The 19,929-nt window shown below is 28.6% G+C and overlaps 1 protein-coding gene across 1 annotated transcript in view; it reads right to left on the bottom strand.

Moving 5' to 3' along the window:
* LOC123295865 (discoidin domain-containing receptor 2-like) overlaps positions 1 to 19,929 on the bottom strand; it is a 470,079-nt gene that overhangs the window by 21,276 nt on the left and 428,874 nt on the right. The window contains exon 11 of the mRNA XM_044877326.1: positions 3,920 to 4,032. Within this exon, the coding sequence (XP_044733261.1) occupies positions 3,920 to 4,032 (113 nt within the window). The remainder of the gene's footprint in view (positions 1 to 3,919; positions 4,033 to 19,929) is intronic.

The following is a 19,929-nucleotide window of genomic DNA, read 5'->3' as shown; positions in this document are numbered from 1 at the left end:
CTAAGTTTTATGAAGGTAGATAGATAAAGGTCTATTTCTATTTATCTGTCTATGGTTCTTGCTACAGCTTTATCGATAAAACCACCCTTTTAATTTTGGGGGTTCGATATCAAGTCTTAATGCAAAGCGGCAAATGGGACAATATCTTTGACTGGGATTGTGCGTTCTTTCGGGCCACATATCTCTACCGTACATATTCTGAGGAGGTTTTATACGAAATAATTCACAAATTTATGATAAATTTAACACTTCAGAATTAATGGAGGACGGAAGCAGTCTATCTTGTCAGAATCTATCTCGTAAGCCACCAAAAAAATACGTAAATATTAAAAAAATATTTTGTTTTAACCATTGCAACGTAGGAGACATTATTCGTCCTACAGAACTAAGTTATAACCATTCATTGAAAAAAAAAGACGGGTTGTACTCCGGGAGTACCGGCAGAAGTAAAAACTTGAATATTAACGTTGTGGATTTTTGATATTTTGGAATGGCCAGGGAATAATTTTGCACGAATTGCTTTAATTATCAGTATAAAAGTACTATCATTTATGTGGTAGAATACAATATTTATTTATTGCGCTATCGTACACAAACATGACAATTTCATGAACGAACATTTTTTACCCATTACAAAAAAAAGTGTATAACGCCGCTAAAGAAGCCTTCACTTAAAAAAAAAAACCAAAACAAAAAAAAAATTATTTTTAATAAAAAGGCAACCGCACATAGTGTTCCCAAGCGGTCACCCATCCAAGTACTGACTGTAAGCAATGTTGCTTAACTTCAGTGATCGGACGAGAGCCGGTGTACTGACTGTGACATAGTCTTACGCTTTTTCGATCAGGTCACGTGTCCTGACGCGAGTTTAACATTTTTTACCCATTACAAAAAAAGTGTACAACGCCGTTAAAGAAGTTTTCACTTCAAAAAAAACTTTATGAGCTTATATTTTATTATTATAGAAAAAAATTAAAGTAAAGAATATACATTATAAATTATTTAAATATTCTGTTTAGAATTAAAAATTTTTAATTAGTAGAATACAAACAATAAGTATAAATATTCTTCACATTTCACTAAACTCTATACAATGGATATGAAAGTTAAACAATAATAATTCTATATTATATTTTCATAATAATTGTGTTACTTGACTGTGAACATTGTAGTAGACTACTGAAGTATTAGGTAGGTGTAGCTATACTACCTAGAATCTAGAAGTAGATAGTTTTTAGTTATTATTATAACTAAACAGTAGAGTCCAATTGAAAATTGGAGTAGAGAGAAAGAAAACACATTAAGAATTAAAAGTTTCTATAATACAAACATTTATTATAATTATATAAAAGTGTAAAATAAAATAATTGAAACTAACTAAAATAATAATAACAATAATATAATAAAACTATATGACTGTGAATGTAATAAGTACATTACATTATATTTATATTATATTAATATTCTTTTTTTAATTATAAATATATTTCTTATATTATTATTAAGATTTTGATAAAAATTATCATTATTTACATAAATTTAAATTAGTGATGGCTATGTTAACGGTATTTGTTTGTTAGCACATTCAAAAAAATTATTACCATTAATAGAAGTCAAAAATTTCAAAAAAATTACCCGGATAATTTTGGAAAAAAATAAAAAAGATATTTTTTTGATATTAAGACTATCTCAAACAATAAAATAGTTGCCTGATGTCGAATTCGCCATATTATCCTTAAAAATTAAGAGTAGACATGATACCATGACAAAATTTGGAAGGGAAATTTAAATTGATTAAAAAACAAAGAAGTTATAGTCATTCAAAGATGGTTTGCCATCTTCTTTAAGCAAAAAAGTTTTATATGTATTTTATATGCATCTCTATGGTGATAACTGATAATGACGTCACTAGCCTATATATTCCTCTTTGTTTAATTAGGAATTGTAAACGTTCATATTTTGCGGAGTTTTATAGATTTTCAAAAACCAATTTCACTTTCCTGAAGTGGTAACAAGCCTATTGAACGAAAATTATAAAAATTGCAAATTTCGAGTATAAGCTATAAATAAAGGGCAGCCAATTTTTACCAAGAGTACTCAATTTACTGAAACAAACACTTTCAATTCTTTACGTCTATGGATGAACTAAAACGGGGGAGGGGGGCGAAAAAAACCCCATGTTCTACGTCAATGGGCTGTTAATCAATTTAATTTTTATGTAGGCTATTTTGATCTCCAAAACAATGTCGACATTCACAATTTTATATAATATCATTTTGAATTTGGATGAAAAACTTCGTACTAAGGCAAATTTTGCTAAATCTTATTCTGATACAATATTTGATAGAGAGTTGTACAGACCTTTTAGAACACCCTAAATAAAAAGGAGGTGGTAGGAAGTAATCATACATAATACATATGTACAAAATAATTTTTGTTATAATTATTTAAACTCAAACATAGACTTTTAACTTATTAAAATAATCAAATAATTTTAGACAAAATTGTATTTGAACAATAATGATGAAAATTTGTAAATTAAACAAAAAACAGTGTTGATTTAACAATATATATCTATAATAAAATCTATGTATTGTTGAATGTATTATATACACTTAGATTATATATACAGGATTACTACAATTAATTGAGTTGTTGAAAAAAATTCATCAATTAAAATTTCATTTTCAAATTTTGTCATGGTATCATGTCTACTCTTACATTTTTATGGATAATATAGCTAATTCAACATCAGGAAATTACCGTATTAGGCGTGGAACTCGGGAAACTCAAAAATACAGGTTGTTTTAGTAAAGGAAAAGTCTAACAGTTGAAACAAGTTGTTTCAAGAGCTTACTTTGGTGGGTTGAAGGCTGTCAGTTGCACTCTCTTCAAAACCCTCCTTGCCTGAAAATAAAGAACGTTTTCACAAAAGATTTTTCACCTTCCTACCTGCCCTATCAAATTACGGATACAAATTTCCTTTTTCTCAGTTTATTATTGGTATATAAAGATTCTGATATTGGAGCAATAAGGGACAACTTAGAATAAAGTAGGTTCTTACACACATTCGAAATAGTTGTTAAAACATGAAAATTTGTGACTCTATTTTATGTGTGTTATATTTTTCACAAGTTTGAAGAAGGGTATATTTCTCACAAATTTGAAGGCTTCTGAATAGTTTTATGAAGCGAGGAATACTTTTGAGAAGAAGAAGATATAAAAAACCGACAAAATCAAATTGTTTTCTGATTAATTGTAGATTGTAACACAATATATTTGAAATTCGGACGATGAATTTTTTTAGGAGAATGACAAAAAGAATGGAAGAAAAATCCTTATTTTCTCCTAAGTCTTAAATTATTGTCATACAGTTTTAAGTTTAGCAGGAGTAATTTCAGTTTATTTCATGTTTAGCTCATTGAAATGAGTAGTTATTGAAATAGTTTTAAAAATGAAAGTAAGAATTTAATTTGTAATATCCATTTTCTGGCAGTTTTTTAGGCATCATATGAAGTTGTTCTACGGCTCATGTGGTTTGTGAACCCCAATTTAGAAAAGCCTGATATTTTTGTAATAATAAACCTACAAAATGTGATTTATTTTTAGTAGCCCTGTAGGTATAACATTAGTAAATTTAACAAATTAACACAATAAGAGTAAATTTAATTTAAATTTTATTATACATGTTATCTTCATGCACTTGATTCTTTAAGAGACTATATAACAATTTACAAGAGAATAAAAAAAGATAAGAATAATAATAATAATCAACACACACACACACACACACATATCAAAAAGAAAAACGATTAAAATCAATGATTTGGAAAAATAAATGATTTTTATTATTATTGAAGTTGAAGTACTACATATAATAATATAATATAATACAAGTAATACAAGTTTTTATACTTACCGTTTTGAATCTCCACATCCACGCCATAAAGATTTTACAATTACAATTTGTTTTTTATGACACGATGACATACCATTGAAATTTGGTATACCTTCTGCTTCACATAAATGTACCTAAAATCATAAAAGAGAACACACAATTGTTATTATTTTATGTGTAAAGAAGATAGGCATGTATGAAAGAATCTTTACTTTTACTTTTTTAGAGGTTCTGAACATTAACCATAGAATATTATACAAAGATAACGAGAAGGATATGCTAGCCTGTAAGTGGATGTGATATGACGAATGACGAGAGAAGACTGTCAGTTAGTTCGTAAGTGTCCTTGTCATAGTCATATGTCATAATCATATGATGCATAGAGATTTTGTGTAATGTAAACAATATCTAACCGATTACATGTAGATTAGACAAGGACACATAGGAACTAACTGGCAGTTTCTCTTTCATTCATCATATCGCATATTTGGGGCCATGGTCTTTTCTATGTATAATATTCTATGATATTAACCGCACTGAATAAGCCGTAAAGATTAGAGAATCATACTAGTAGGATAAGCTGTTCTAAGAGTACGAGGGAAATAAGAGTACACGGTGAAGCTAGCGACCAAACGGTTTACGACTTGAAACTAACTTCAATTGTGTTTAGAACACCTAACAGTGTAAAAGTGTGCCACGAAAAAAAATCGAAAAAGTGGTAAAACGGAGAGTTAGTTACGTAAATCTGAAGTTTTTTTGGGTAATTTGTTATTTATTTTCATCATTTCTCAAGAATTACAACTCAAAAGTATAATGTATCAAATAAAACGATTACTGTTTTCGTATGAACGTTTCACCATTAGGCGGCAGCAGCAAATGTATTTACATAAAATGGCTCTGTGGTGTAAGATGACACAGTGTTCAGGTGTATAAGAGTACGCGCGTAGTCTTATACGAATGTCTTATGCTATGTGTATATAAAGTGAAGCTGACTCCTCTTTAAAAATTCTAAACCACTTCTAAACGTGCTAGAAATATGCGATTTTTGCATTAGGCGCGGAATTGCTTGTAACCTACGGAAAAACTTCAAGTTTTTCATTGCAACCCCTCAGAAAATCGTAAAAACACCCCCCAAAATATGACTGATAATTGTGAAGGATGTCAAGAATTATAGAAATAAACAAGAATAAAATTGGATTGGAGCTTTCCGTGAAGCTTTTGATCAACACGTTCCGAATTGTACAGAGTTCTTTCGATTATCAAAGTGGCTGAAGGTAAAAATCCGAATAATTTAGCGATAAACTAACCATTTTTTCTGAGAACAATTTTTTCCCACAACCAACATGACATATACTTTATTACATCAACTTGAATCATAACCTTTGTAAATTATTTTGGTAGGAAAAACATTTTAACATTTTATTTCCTTTTGAGTAATATTAAATTAAAACCTCATATTTATATAGCAAAATTTGTTTCACTTCAAGTTTCTATATAACCATTTTCTCCTTTGAAATGAAACTTTCTGGTGATATTGTTAACAAAATAATCGTTCGAAAAATATATCATATAAAATAAAATCTTTGTCACAATTTATTATCATTTTCTTTTTTAATAAAAATTTTTTTCAGGGAAGTAACCACATTTAATGTAAGTACATTTTAAAACAACATTCTTTGATTAAAGATTAACAGTTCCAGTGAAGACAAATTGAAAACTATTCCAAGAACTTTTTATATTTCTGTTCAATCCTATTATGCATAGTTGGGAATTTTAGGATTAATCCTTTAAACTAATGCATCCTTTAGTTAGCAAGCTTTACACTCTAAGTTATTTTTATAGATAATATGGTAGTTTTATTATTTATTTGATTTTTCTTACAATATATTATTTTTATTGATAACAAAATTTTAATTTTTACTATATTTTACATAATATATTAAATGTATCATGAACCGAGTAACAATAAAAAGGCAAAATAACGGATATTAAAGCCGGATCACAGTAATATTATATAGGTACATGCAACCAAGGTATAGTAGAGTAAAAGTAAAATATAAAGTTTTCAAATTGTGAGTAATTTATTTAGAATTAGTCGTATTTGCTATTTAAGGATGTATGAGCATGACAACAATGTTTGATATAAAGGCTCAAAATTTGTTTGTAGGTAGTCTTTTACTCAAAGAATATGTGGTTAAAATTTCAGCTTAGGTATCCGTGCAAATTTTTAAGAAAAAAGTCATTAAAAATCGATATAAAATACATTGGCTCTTATGGAGGAATCTCAAAAAACGACATATTTTGGAAGTTTTTGATAATTTTCATTTGGAATGAATGAAAACAAATTAAAAAAAAACTTTTTAATAGAAAGTAAACATATTAGCAATGAATTAGAAAAGAAAAAAACTAAGTGTCACCGTCCATATAAGGGATGTAAGAGCAGGGTAGATTAAGGGTTGAAATTATTTTTATCTTATTTTCAACTTTGATGATGAATTTTGTTATAACTTCATGAATGTAGACGACAAAAAAGAATAAAATTTTTCGATATGTGTCTTGGTTTTCGAAATATCGAAAGCTAAATAATTAAACAAAATTTTCAATTTTCGATATTTTGAAAATTAAGCCAGATATCGAAAAATTGTATTCTTACTTTTCGTCTTATATCGTCAAGTAATAATATAAATTTATCATCAAAATTGAAAATATCTATTTTTAAATTTGGGCCCCCACTACCATGCTCATACATCCTTAATACGAATTGTTTATAGTTCAAATTATGAACATAGGTCAATTGTTCATAGTTCAAACTCCAAATTTCTTTGGTTTGAAAATAACCTCTTTGCCATCATATACATCCATGCAAGGATTATGCTTCATGTAAAAAGTTAAATAAAAAATACCTAGCAAGGGAAAAGCTTCTATTGTACTAAAAAGTAGAAAATAAATTTGTAGTAGCCACTCATACATGACTACTCGCAAAAACATGAGTCGCTCCGATTCATTCTTTATATTTTTAAATTAGTGGCTCTAGCTTTTAATCCTTTTAGGAGTTATTCGTACATTATTATTTGTAAAAGCTTAAGGTTCTCTTACTGTGTAAAAGCTTGAGACACCTTGTAGTCAAACTTTTGGTTGACACGTATAAGTACACACATGTTGCTGTCAATATGTAAAAATTATTGAACGTGGAATATTTGATATGAAACTTCAATAAGAAATATATTAAACTTTCTCGATTATAATGAGTAGGTATCGATGTTATAAATGACTTTCACTACAAACTACAATATGTAAGTTTTTAGTATACATGTTGGATCTGCTTTCTTATATAAACAGAGTTATCTTCGTATATAGTTTTAAAAGCGAATAACTATTCTTTTCTTGATTTTGCATAAACATAAATCATTCAGCTTTATTTAAAACTAATATCATAAATTATAAAAGAAAATTATATGTTATACATTTTAATAATAAATATACATATTATAAGTTGATCTATTATTGGCGTTAAATACTTTTTTTGTAAAAAAATGTTTTATAAAAAATAACAACTTTTGTTTGAAACTTTTTTTAGTAAACATCACTGTTTACCCACGAGGATGCAAATTAGGTTAGAAACACAAACCGTTACAAAAAGAAACTCACCAAAAATTTTTTGACTTTGAACATGAATTACTTCTTTTTAATCAATCGTTTATTGAAGATTAAACGAAGGCGAGTCCAACGACATAAAAATTATCAAATTTGAATGAATAAAACGCAAGATATGGTCCAAAACGTACAAAAAGTCATTTTCCAAGATGGTGGCGAAAGGTTTAATTTCCCGAATACTCAAAATCAGATTTATGGTCTCCAAACAACCGCCTATCTAATGAATGAATAAAAAAATAGAGTCAAAAATTTTGGATCAGTCCGTTAGTGTACTGAGTGATTTTACCATTTTCAGATTATCAAAAAATCTCTTTAATTATGATATGATAGACTTAAATGTAATGTTTCCGAATTTTTGGAGGTAAGAGTGACAAAAATCAATAACTTCGTATATACTAGCTGATATTTTCAAAGAATGGAACCTGTCCCAAGGTATTATAATAAGACAAATTGGAAAAATCGAAAAAATCAAAGCAATAAATTGAAAAAAAAGTTTTCTTATCGTTTTGTGTTTGCTTAGTTTAAAATTACGCTTTCGATGAGTTACAGGTTTTTACTAAATAGTAAATATAATAAGGATTAAATAGATTGTTTTAAAATTTAGCTTCAACTAGTTCAGTTAAGAAGATTTGATTGCCCAGTATCAAAATAAAAAGATATACTAGAACTATACCTCTATAGTATCAAAATAAAAAACGAACTTTTGAAACTCTACTTTAAAAAATTTATCTTTATCTAAGTTTTATTTATGGTTTTAAGTTGCAAATTATTCATCAATAAAACAAAAAAAAAATTCTTTTTACTATTGTTTGTCTGAATATATGTTTGTTCTGAATACTTGAACATATAGCCGCAGTGACACTGTGTAGGAATGAGCGAAAAGAATTCATTTATAATAGAGATGAATTTGGATAGTCAATGGTGTCTATGCGAATAGAATATTCAAAAGGTCATTTATATGTCTACATTTGACGTTTATATAGTTCATTGCTATTTTTTATTACCCAAAGAAAGAAAATTGAAAATTACGACATCTTCAGAAAGGAATGTAAATATTTTAGTCTCTTAACAAAAACGAAGAACAATTGGAAAATGAAAAATTGGACGTAGATAAATAATAAGTTTTCTACCAACATAGAAACTATTTTTACGTTTTGATACGCTTATCTACGACCAATTATAAGGGGCGGCTTAAACTACATAAAAAAGAAAATTTGGTAAGTCCTGGAGAAAAATTGTGTTTTAAGATAACTTAATTGTTTTGTGTTTTAAATCGAGTCAATTCAGATTTATTGGAAATCAATAAGCTTTGTTTTACTTTCATCTAAATTTTGCTACAGGTCATGAAGTCATCTAATTAGTTCATTTCCGTGTGCCCGTCTGTCTGCTTGTCAGCATGATAACTCAAAAACAAAAAGAGATATGGAGCTGTAATTTTTATAGCGTGTTCAAGACGTTAAAATGATAAACTGAAAACTTTTGTTTGAAAATTTTTTTCGTAAATATCTCTGTTCCCGTGAGAAAATCAGACTAAAACATAAGTCATAAGAAAATTGGAAATTTGAAATTTGAAAGTAGCTTCATATAGTTAGGCATAGGCTCTAATTACATATCAAATCTGTCGGATTACATGAAGAGAAAAATAGGAATTTTCCACAATTAAATTAAAATAAGCAATTATACAAAATAAGTCAATTAAATTATCGGCAAAAAAATAAAACTACTAGATACTATCCTTAAAGAATTCAAAATATCACCATTTATGAGTACACACATAAACTTTTGTGTTATTATGAAAGAAAAAAAATGAAAAACCAAACAAAATAAATTATCACTATTGTTATAAAAACGAAAGCTCTAAAGAGAGGAAAACCCATCTTCAAGTGTTTGATAAAATAGGATAGATAAATTCTTTTCAGTATTATCTATTTGTATAAATGTCACATGTTAGGTAAATATTGATACGAAAGAAGCACTACAGCCGTAAAAATACTTGAAGTCAATATATAAAAAAAGAAAAAACTTGTAGGTGTTTCTATGAAAATTGTTCCTTCGTCAAACTAGAAATTATTTATGTACATAAAATAAGAAATACTGTAGCTTTTAAAATAACTGAACTAGGTATAAAATTTTGTGGATGTTTTTAAATTTTTATACCATGTATATGAAATATACTAATGTATATTAAGTTTAGTCCCAAGTTTGTAACGCTTAAAAATATTGATACTTCGAACAACATTTTGTTTTTTTTCATTGGCATCAAAGTCTGTCTGTCTGTCGTCTGTCCGTCTGTTATCACGATAACTCAAAAATGAAAAGAGATATCAAGCTGAAATTAGCGTGCTGACGGACGTTAAAAGTGAGGTCGAGTTCGAAAATGAGCAATATAGGTCAATTGGGTCTTCCTCCATCTTTCAAACTGTTAGAGATAGAACAAAAGTTTAAATGTAAAAAATATTCCTTATAAAAAAATAAACAACATTTAAAACATTTTTTCGTAAACATTACTGTTTACCCGTGAAAGCGCAAATTATGCGCAAATTGTATTGTATGTATTAATTATGTGGGAATATCAGTTATTATGTATGTATGTGTTATATGACAGAGTCATCAACACTATCTATACATGGTATTTCAACAATTAACTCAGTCAACTGTTTGTTTTCACTTGTTGTATAATTAAAATTAATTTGTGTTTGTAATACAAATAATTAACGACGCGAGTCAAAGAATGGTATAGCATTACACCTACATACGCAGACATTCGAAAATCTGTCTGCGTGAGTAATACTATTGTTATCGACATTCTATTAAATAGTTGGAACATTTAGCAAAACTAAATGTTAAACTTACTTCATTCATGAAAACAACTTACAGAATAAATAACAATTTTCAACTTTAATATCTTATGTATCTTATCCCCAAAACCACAAGTCTTGGTATTCATTGTGGTCAAAGAACTAGTAGTCAGCGAGACTTATGGTATTTTATTAAGCCCTATATTTTCGTCGCTCTGTTCCCATTCATCAATCGGGGATTCATTTGTCTAGCTTGTGATACTTATCGAATAAGACAGGTGTAAAACTTCGATTGAATAAGTTGCGCAAAGTATAAAATTTTGAATTTTTTCAAAATAAAAAATATTTTTGTATATCAGTTTTAATCAAAAAAGTACTCTTGTGATTTTTGACGTATTTCGACTACCAAGTAGTCATCATCAGTATGAATTAGCTACATAATAAGAGTTATGACAATTAGCTTGCGATTTGGTATTTCGAAATACGAAATACAAAAAATTTATCTAGGAAATTTGGGGCAAAAATTTATTTCGAAATGTCCTAGAGTTCTCATTTATTATCTTTGATAATATTTATATCGACCGTATATGTTGTAGATGTAACGTGCAATTTTTCAACTCAATAACAAACTTTTAATTTCCTTGTCAACTTTGATCAGCAGTTATCAATAATTTTTCCTGTTCTTATCAATCCTCAAAAAAAAGTTGCTTAAACTTTAAGTATGTAGTGAATTTTGTACTGAAAACACCGGTGATATAATAGAAACTGTCAATAAATAAAAATAGAGAAAAAAATAATTTTTACAAAATTGAAAATTTTATCTTGTATATTGTCCTACATTCACCGTTTGTGTATAATTAAAAAATACAACAGCAGCTTAAAACAATTATATTTCGTTATATTTACAACTGAAAACAGTAAAAATCAATTAAGTTTAATTGGTTTAACGTACAATCATCTGGTGTATTTTTTTTTGCTTACAAAAAAGGAGTTTACACATTTTATATTAAAAATATAATTGGAATATGTGATGAGTGAGAACCGTTAGTAAGCGAATATAATATCATCCTACATTATTTACACACATTTTAGTTAAAAAAAAAAAGAATTTTTCACTTTAATTCCCAAAGGCAACATACTATAGATTCATTTCCTGACGTCACAACAAGTGTGCGCTATGATGATTGTAACTGTTTGTAGATATATTTTGGGCTGGTTTAGTTTATTACTGAACCTTCAATGATTTCAATTTAAATTCGAATACTAATTAATTTGAGGGTAGTATTTTAATTAGTTTCAGTGATGGATTTATAGGTAAACGTAGAGTAGGCTATTTTAGGTGGGACAATATCTGAAATTTATAACAAAACAATTACGATGTTTTAAACAACTTCATTACAAAAATTTTTGATTTAAGTTTTTTTATAGTTAAACATTGTTTTTACAGGTATAAGTGTATATTAATTAATATCATTTGTGTTTAAATATGGTTTTGGTTCCTAAGTACCGAGGGTGGCTAAAATGAATCGTTATCGACCGTTTAGGATCTTATGCTGGCAATAATACCGTAAATGTTGGATTCCAATTAGTTTCACGTATCCTAGACCGAAATATTCCATAGGTGTAACATCAAATTTTTGAATCTTTATTTTAGCGTAGGCCATTTTACGTTGAAAAAACAACATATTAAGCATTTGTCAGATCGCAAATTGACTCCACCACTACAATCCACACACGGTGCCCTTACACTCAAAGTCATATTTTAATAGCATAAAATAAGCTTTCCAGTGAACCCATCGTGGCCATTGATATTATTTATATTATTTGTATTTGTCACTTGGTGGAGTATGCATCAGAGATAAAAAGGTCCCCTTGCTTTTACTACAAACCAAGGATGTATGGAAATTAATAAATTCAAAATTTAAAACAAAATAGGGGATAATCTTGATGTCGAATTGGCCATATTATCCATAAAAATGTAAAACTGGACTTGATACCATGACAGAAAAATTGATTAAAAAACGAAGAAGTCATAAGCAATCAAAGATTGCAATCAAAGGTTGCCCATCTCCTTTTAATAAAACAAAGTTTTATATGTAATCTCTATGGCGATACCCACGTATGACGCCACTAGTGGGTATCTTCTTTGTTTAATCAAGAATTTTAAACGTTTATATCTTGCATATTAGTAAAGATTTTTAAAAGCCAACTTCATTTTTCTAATCGTGAAGTGAGAATTATTTAACAAAGTGATAAAAAAAATTTAGTTCGATCCCCTAATAATGTCGGTTTTATGTATTTTAGGCGAAAAAATGTACATATTTTTTTGTTTTGTTTATGTCTTTCAAGATAACCAATCTTAGAATATATTTCGACTTTTTTTTGTTAATGTAAATACAATCACGTAATCGCTTAGGTACTGCCTTCACTTCTATGTTGAGCGTCTGCAGACATTCATCCTGTAAGTATAACTTTTAGTAAAATAGTTCATATCATCCATATGTGGATGCATAAGCATACATTGCATATTTACTATTTCTATTCACTATATTTTCTATTCAGCCCTATTCACACCGCACCCCCCCCCCCGCTCCTCCACGGTACATATGTATATTGCGCCACTGTATGCAATTTTCACAATAATAAAAATAACATACACACATCTATCCATGTATATAAAACTCAGAAAACAGAGTAAAATAAAAAAAATAGAAAAATATTTATATAAAATGTAATATTATTTTAAAATAAATGAGAGAGATAGAGGATATTAAATAAAATATATGTCTATTTCAGTTTTAACTTCAAAACTATATACTAGATTGAATTTTTTATGAAATGAGAACGTAAAATATTTATTAATAATATATATATGTATAACTGTATATGTTTTGTGAAAAATGTATACTGATGGATTAAGAGCCAGGCCAAAAGAAATTCGTTGAATTTACTAAAGCTTTGCTTATGGTAGTTGTGTACACACACATACTGCGGTCAGTCAAGCGAACGATAGAACAGGGGTCAGATATATGCTATCGAAACGGTTAAGTTTTACGTGGTACTTAAATTAATTTACTAAAGCTGAAAATTGTTATACAGAGTGTATATTGCATATAAATAACAGTTATGATTGTCAGTCAGTTCAACGTTAGAACAGGACTGGTCAGTCAGTCCCTATTTATGAACAATTAATACATCAGATTTATTTAAATACCACGGAAATCATAAATGAATCTTACTTATTTACTGTTCATAAATAAGGGCTGACTGACCAGTCCTGTTCACAACACCTAACTGACTAACAATCATAACTGTTATTTATATGCAATATACAATATTTATATGCAATAAAACTTAACCGTTTCCATAGCATATCTCTGACCAATGTTCTATCGTTCGCTTGACTGACGCAGTATGTGTGTGTACATAACTACTATATCCAAACCTCAAATGATCAGCTTTAATAAATTCAACGAATGTTTTTTGGCATGGCTCTTCCATTATGACTGGGTTGTTGGGTACCATAAGAATATCCTAACGCTGCTGTTGTGTTCAAAATACTCAAATGACTTACTTCTAATACATAAACTATCATCAGATTGAAGTAACATGTACGAGTAAATGTATATAAAAATAATACAAAACAAACTTTCTAATCGTTTATCAATAACTCGATGTATCGATATGTCTTTGTCGCTTTTAACTGCAGACTTAAGCTTTCCGTTTATGTATTGTATATAAGCCATTTGATTCTACGTAATACTTTCTTAAACTAAACACAAACATGTTCACACAGTGATCGTACAAGCATTGCAATGGTTTATAGGAAGGGAAAAGTCGTATACAAAGTGTTGCATATAACTTTTAATTTTAAAATTATGATTCACTTTTGTTTCAGACTAAATTTATAACAAATGTGGTAAAATGAATAACATATGTCGTCTATTTTAGTCCAAATAATTGCTGTCAGTCCGAAAAAATTAATTCTGAACTTGCGTTTATGACATGATGAAAAGGCCTATTGAAAAATGTATTTGACATCCCCCGACAGTCGTCTTGACTGAATACCTTTTTGTTTATTGTTTATTCTTTTTAGTTTCTCAAAATGATATTATTGAGTAGCTGATTGACTTGCTATGCTCACAATTTGATATTTTCAAAGATATCCTCAGTTTGGTTCTGGCTTTTGGTTATGTTTCGGCTCAACCTCTTGTCTCAGACTTCCTTTGTCTTTTCAAATTACGCCACATTATAAGACTGTCAATGGAGAATTAATATAACAAATAACAAAATTTGTATAATTAGTAAATTAGAGTACAATAAGTCAAATCATTCAGAAATTTTAAACGATTACAAACAGATGCCTTAACGATTATTAAAATGGGTATCCATTTGACATGAAAGTATGAAAGGGTTTTCATTACAACCAGAGTATATTCGCTCCGTGCGTGAGTTTCGTTTCCATGGTAACGATACACTACTTTAATTATAGAATTGTATGGATGCATATATAATTGTATGGATTGCATTTAAGACTTACATTAAAAATTTAATATTATTGTCTCACAAATTTAAATAAATAATTATGATAATTTACATTTGAAAAATATTATTTGTGCAATTTGATTTCTTATTTTCACAATTTTTAATGCATTAAGTTTAATTAATTCGTGTTTTACAATAATTTTACTTTGACATTTCTATAACATTAACATGTAAAGAACTGCAAATTAGTAATAACAGCCCCCTTTAACGCCAAAATTTTTCACTGGAAGCGCTGGAATCGATTTTATTGTCCCTACCATGACTACGCACACAACGAATAGGTAAACTTAATGGATATCACTGATACCAAGAAAAGCGTACTGTTGAGTTTTCATATCATATTTGGATTAATTTGTGTAAAATAATTTTTACGAATATAAACCAAATAAAAAGTAAAGCAAGCAAGCAACCCTTCTCATATAAAAGTTTTAATTTAATTTGAAATTTAATTTTTAATGAACAAATCAAATACCATCATGCATATAATATTATATAACTACATACAGAGTGTACTGGCCACATTTCTGGGGGAAATAATTCTTTAATTGAGTTGAAAATACAGAATGGAAACTTTTTATTCGAACGTTCTTTCATTGTTTCAATCGAATAATGCAAAAATAGTTTCGAAAGAAATTTATTAAACTCAACATACAATTTTGCGCAATTTATTATCGAATTTCCGATTTCATGCAACATTCATGTCTTTTAACAAAATTTCAAAAATACAAGATTAAAAGTTCTAATTTTGTATTTTGGGATTTTTATAAATAAGCAATAACACGCGAACAAAAAATGATATCCGCGAAGATATCCTCATCGACTCGATTCGATGGCACCTCATCGCTTTCGATGGTACCTCATTGATTTCGACTAACTGAAGCTCGAAGCGTATTAACGGCATTATGATCCGAAAAGAATTTCATAACATTCGATCGAGTCGTTGCGAGTCAATCGAGTTTTTGATATTTTGTATTTTTTATAACTTTTTATTATACTGGGAAGTTATTCGTGTGGAGCTCAAAGGTCGCACTAGACTCTACCAACGGCTTGTTTTGAGTTATCGAATTCATTCTCTATAGTAATGCCGACGCGACTTTTGATGTACCCTGTATATACCATATACACACAGGTATATAAAAGCTTTATTATTTTTTTATGACCTGAGGTGGTTTATGTTTCTAAATTATTATTATTCCATTGTTTATATTTATCAATATTGTACATATTATATTATATAGGCATATTTATTTTTATAATATTATATATAGTTACCCGAAATACACGAAATTCGATACGATGCCGAATAAATAATTATTGATCCAAAGTTCATCGAGGTGGTGCTTTCGTTATATGACTACTTGGCCGATATATGAGAATGTTACAAGAAGATGTAAATAGTTATTACTATTGAGATGCATGAAATTTACAATATTTGAATGGATTTCTCTCATCACGAGAGTAAAGGCGTAAACAACAAAATCTTCTTCGGAAATTTACTCAGTAGTATTCAGTACGACTTAATTAAAAATCGAAATTTCATCTTAGAGTATGAAATAAGTTGTTTAAGTGGTTAAAATTAAACTTAAGTGTCATGAAGTAGGCAAGAAAAACAGTGTCTATGTTGACAGTGCAATCAAATATAATGAAGACTGTCTTTACTAATTTAAACGTGTTGTAACGAATTTCTTGTATCAATGGTACGATAATACATAATATATACTTACAGGGTACATACGGATATATAGAATGTTCAATTTACATCTAGACATATAAATATCACGAATATGGCAGAATCCATACGTTATGCAATGTATCTAAGTGAGAGGTCTTATATACATGTGTTGAAGCTTCGATATGCGTTGAGATAGTTGTAAGACGCTTGGAGAGTAGGAGTTTTTTAGTTGAATAGATGAACTACAACAGATAAGCCACGATACAAGTCACTCTTGCAATTTCATATAACACTTATAATACCTCTTACTTAGATGCATTGCTTAACGCATGTACTCTGTCATACTCTGTGATATTTATATGCCTCGATGTAAATCGGACTAGTGGTATACTTATAGCGTACATACGGATATATATTTTATATCATTATTATTAATTCAGTCAATGGAGTCGAAAAATTTAATAGAATATTGAAAAGTTTTAATATATCTCTTATCAGCTATACAATGATTTAAATGTTTTTGTGCTAAATTATGACTGTTCTTTCTTTGATAAATAAATTGGTTGGAACCTGTGTTTAATCATTTCATTAGGTAAATAAAACATTTATTTCAATTTAATTGTGATACTTTGGGAAATTTGTGCAAAAAGGGATACCATCACTACCAATAGCAAATTGTCATTTACTATTAAGTTTACTCTTCTTGACTGTTACCTTTGGGGTCATAAAAGTGCCCATACTCTTGGGTTTTTTGAGAAAAATAAGGCACTTTCGACTTGAAATTGTAAAATGAATATACTTTTAAGCTATGTCCATCGAGTCAAGATCTTGTATATGATTCGAAAACAACTCTCCAAATCAACTTAAAAACTTGACTAAAGGCAGTAAACGAATGAATGTGGTCCTAATCATTTCGAAAAGTAAAATGGTAAAATAATTAGGTAATTCAAAACAATAATTCAAAAGAATAAAGTCAACTCAAATATTTCAATTCCAATTAAATTATTTCCAAAAATTTTTCCCAGAGAATGATAGCTCTCTAAGTATCCTTTTCATTTCATCTGATGCCCTTGACCATCACTTTGATAATGATTTAAGAAGGAGGTATATAAGTTTAAAGTGTTTATCTGCGCATCTGTGTGTTTCTCAGTGACATCGTAACCTCTAAACGATCGAACCGCCTTGATTGAGAACATTTTAAGTTTCCAAAAATCGGTTTACAAGGAATAAATCGCATTTGTCGGGGTTTTTTTTTGTAAATTTCACTTGTTTCTTGGCATAAAAATAAATAAGAGAATATTGTAAACGAATCCATTCTAACTGATACATCATATTCATGCTCATAATTTAGGAAGGCATATAAATATATGTTAAAACATCGTATTTGACAACAAATTTGATTAAATTTTAAACTTCAATATAAATTAACAATATATGACAGTTAACAAAATGGATAGATTAATATTGTTATACATAACACGTCCAAATATGCCTAAAATTTATATAGAATAAAATTTTCATTGGATATTATCGTCTCGTTTTTAACCATCCAAAATGGTAGGTATTATTACTCTCCAACTGTGGTTATATATAATTTTCTTTCAACGAAAATTATATTACGAGACACTTAATGGATTTATGGATTTTAATATTGAAAATACCAATGGAATGTAGTACAAAGCTATAGAGCTATATATATATATATATATATATATATACAATAGGCTTAACTGTATATACCTATTACGTACCTATCCCATGTACCTACAGGATAGATAGAACTAGCAGGAGGTTTAATATAGGTAACTTATGAACAAAATGTTATATAACATGTAATGTGTGTTGTATTATTATAGTCCTGGCTTTTTGGTCTCTATAAATTGAATTATTACTATAGAAATTTTATCATATACAAGATGTCACAATAATTGGATTTTAATTTTATATTCAAACTGTAATCTTTATCGGTGTCAACTTTGGTATAAAAAGGTAAAGCTGGTATCTGTTCTGTTATGTCTACGATATGTCTGGAGCTCAGTGCATTCATTTCGTGGGAAGCTAGAATACAGCTGTATCATTCATGCTTGTTAAATCTACCTGAATGAATTGAATGCGTTCTAATAGGATTTTTTTAATAAGTTCTTCAGCTCTCGAAAAATGTACCAAATTATGTAGTTCGTCTTGAACCAGATACTTCATCGTTGGCTCTTAGAGCAATAAAGGCAGCACTTTCTTGGTTGCGTAAAATTACGCTCATGGGTAATGAAAAGTACCTGAAACTCTGTCATAGGCTGTAGTCAACCTAACCTCAATTGGGTATTACAGCTCAGAAGCATATATTGACGTAGTTGACGCTAATGACATTTTGAATAATGTCGTAATTTTGCAGGCCAGCATAAGAACAATCCTTAACAATTTTCAAACTTTCTATCGCCTAGAAGACCATGTCACAAATTGATGTACAAAGACCTCATACTTGGCTTTCCACTATCCCCTGTCATTCATTCGAGCACAACTTCGTACATGTAACAACCACATTTTACGTATCGCCATCAACAAAATGGGTTATGTAATTGATTTGGCTTCCGTTTGTATTCTTTGTAACCGTAACGAAGTCGAAAGCCTTAATAATTTGTTATTTATTTGCCCTGTGTATGATTATGAGCATGAAAGTTGCTTCAGAAAATTAACTTCCAATGCCTTAAGCTTGTATGGACGTATATAGATTTTTATTGAACATAAAAAATCTTCGAAAAATCATATTTACAATATAGTAATTTTTTTTTCTTTTAAGTTTAAAGTTAATATTTTTCGTGCGCAATATAATTAAATAAAATTTTTTTAATGTATCTTCTAGTACAAACTCATTTTAGGCATGTATACCTTATGCATATACAAATGGCTATAATCCTTTTATGAGGTTCTTGTAAAACTGGCTTAAAAATTATAATCAATATAAAATTATACTATTAAAATGTAACATTTATTATAGGATATTAAAAATTGAAATGGTATAAATTTTTTAAGGATTAATATGTATGATTATAGGGAAAAAAATTATTCGCTTTTCATTGTATTTTAATGCTTTTCACATACATTAAGGTCTAAAGAAATAATGAAAGTTTGTATTTTTTTTATATAAAAAATGTAGTTTGTTAATGGACCGTTAAAGTGAACCATAGAGTTTTCATACAATGCATTGGATAAAAATAGATTATCGATTGATTGAAATGTGATAATTGAGAATTAAAAACTAATTGTTACTTAATCTATGATGATTAAAGCTGATAATTATGAAACTGCCTATCAAATAGATGTATGAATGTTTTATAAAGTTTAGGTTATATTTTTTGAATGTTGAC

Source organism: Chrysoperla carnea, chromosome 3 (genome assembly GCF_905475395.1).
Source record: "Chrysoperla carnea chromosome 3, inChrCarn1.1, whole genome shotgun sequence".
Lineage (NCBI taxonomy): Eukaryota > Metazoa > Arthropoda > Insecta > Neuroptera > Chrysopidae > Chrysoperla > Chrysoperla carnea.
The sequence above is the reverse complement of the archived record's forward strand: the minus strand, read 5'-3'. Positions and strand labels throughout refer to the sequence as shown.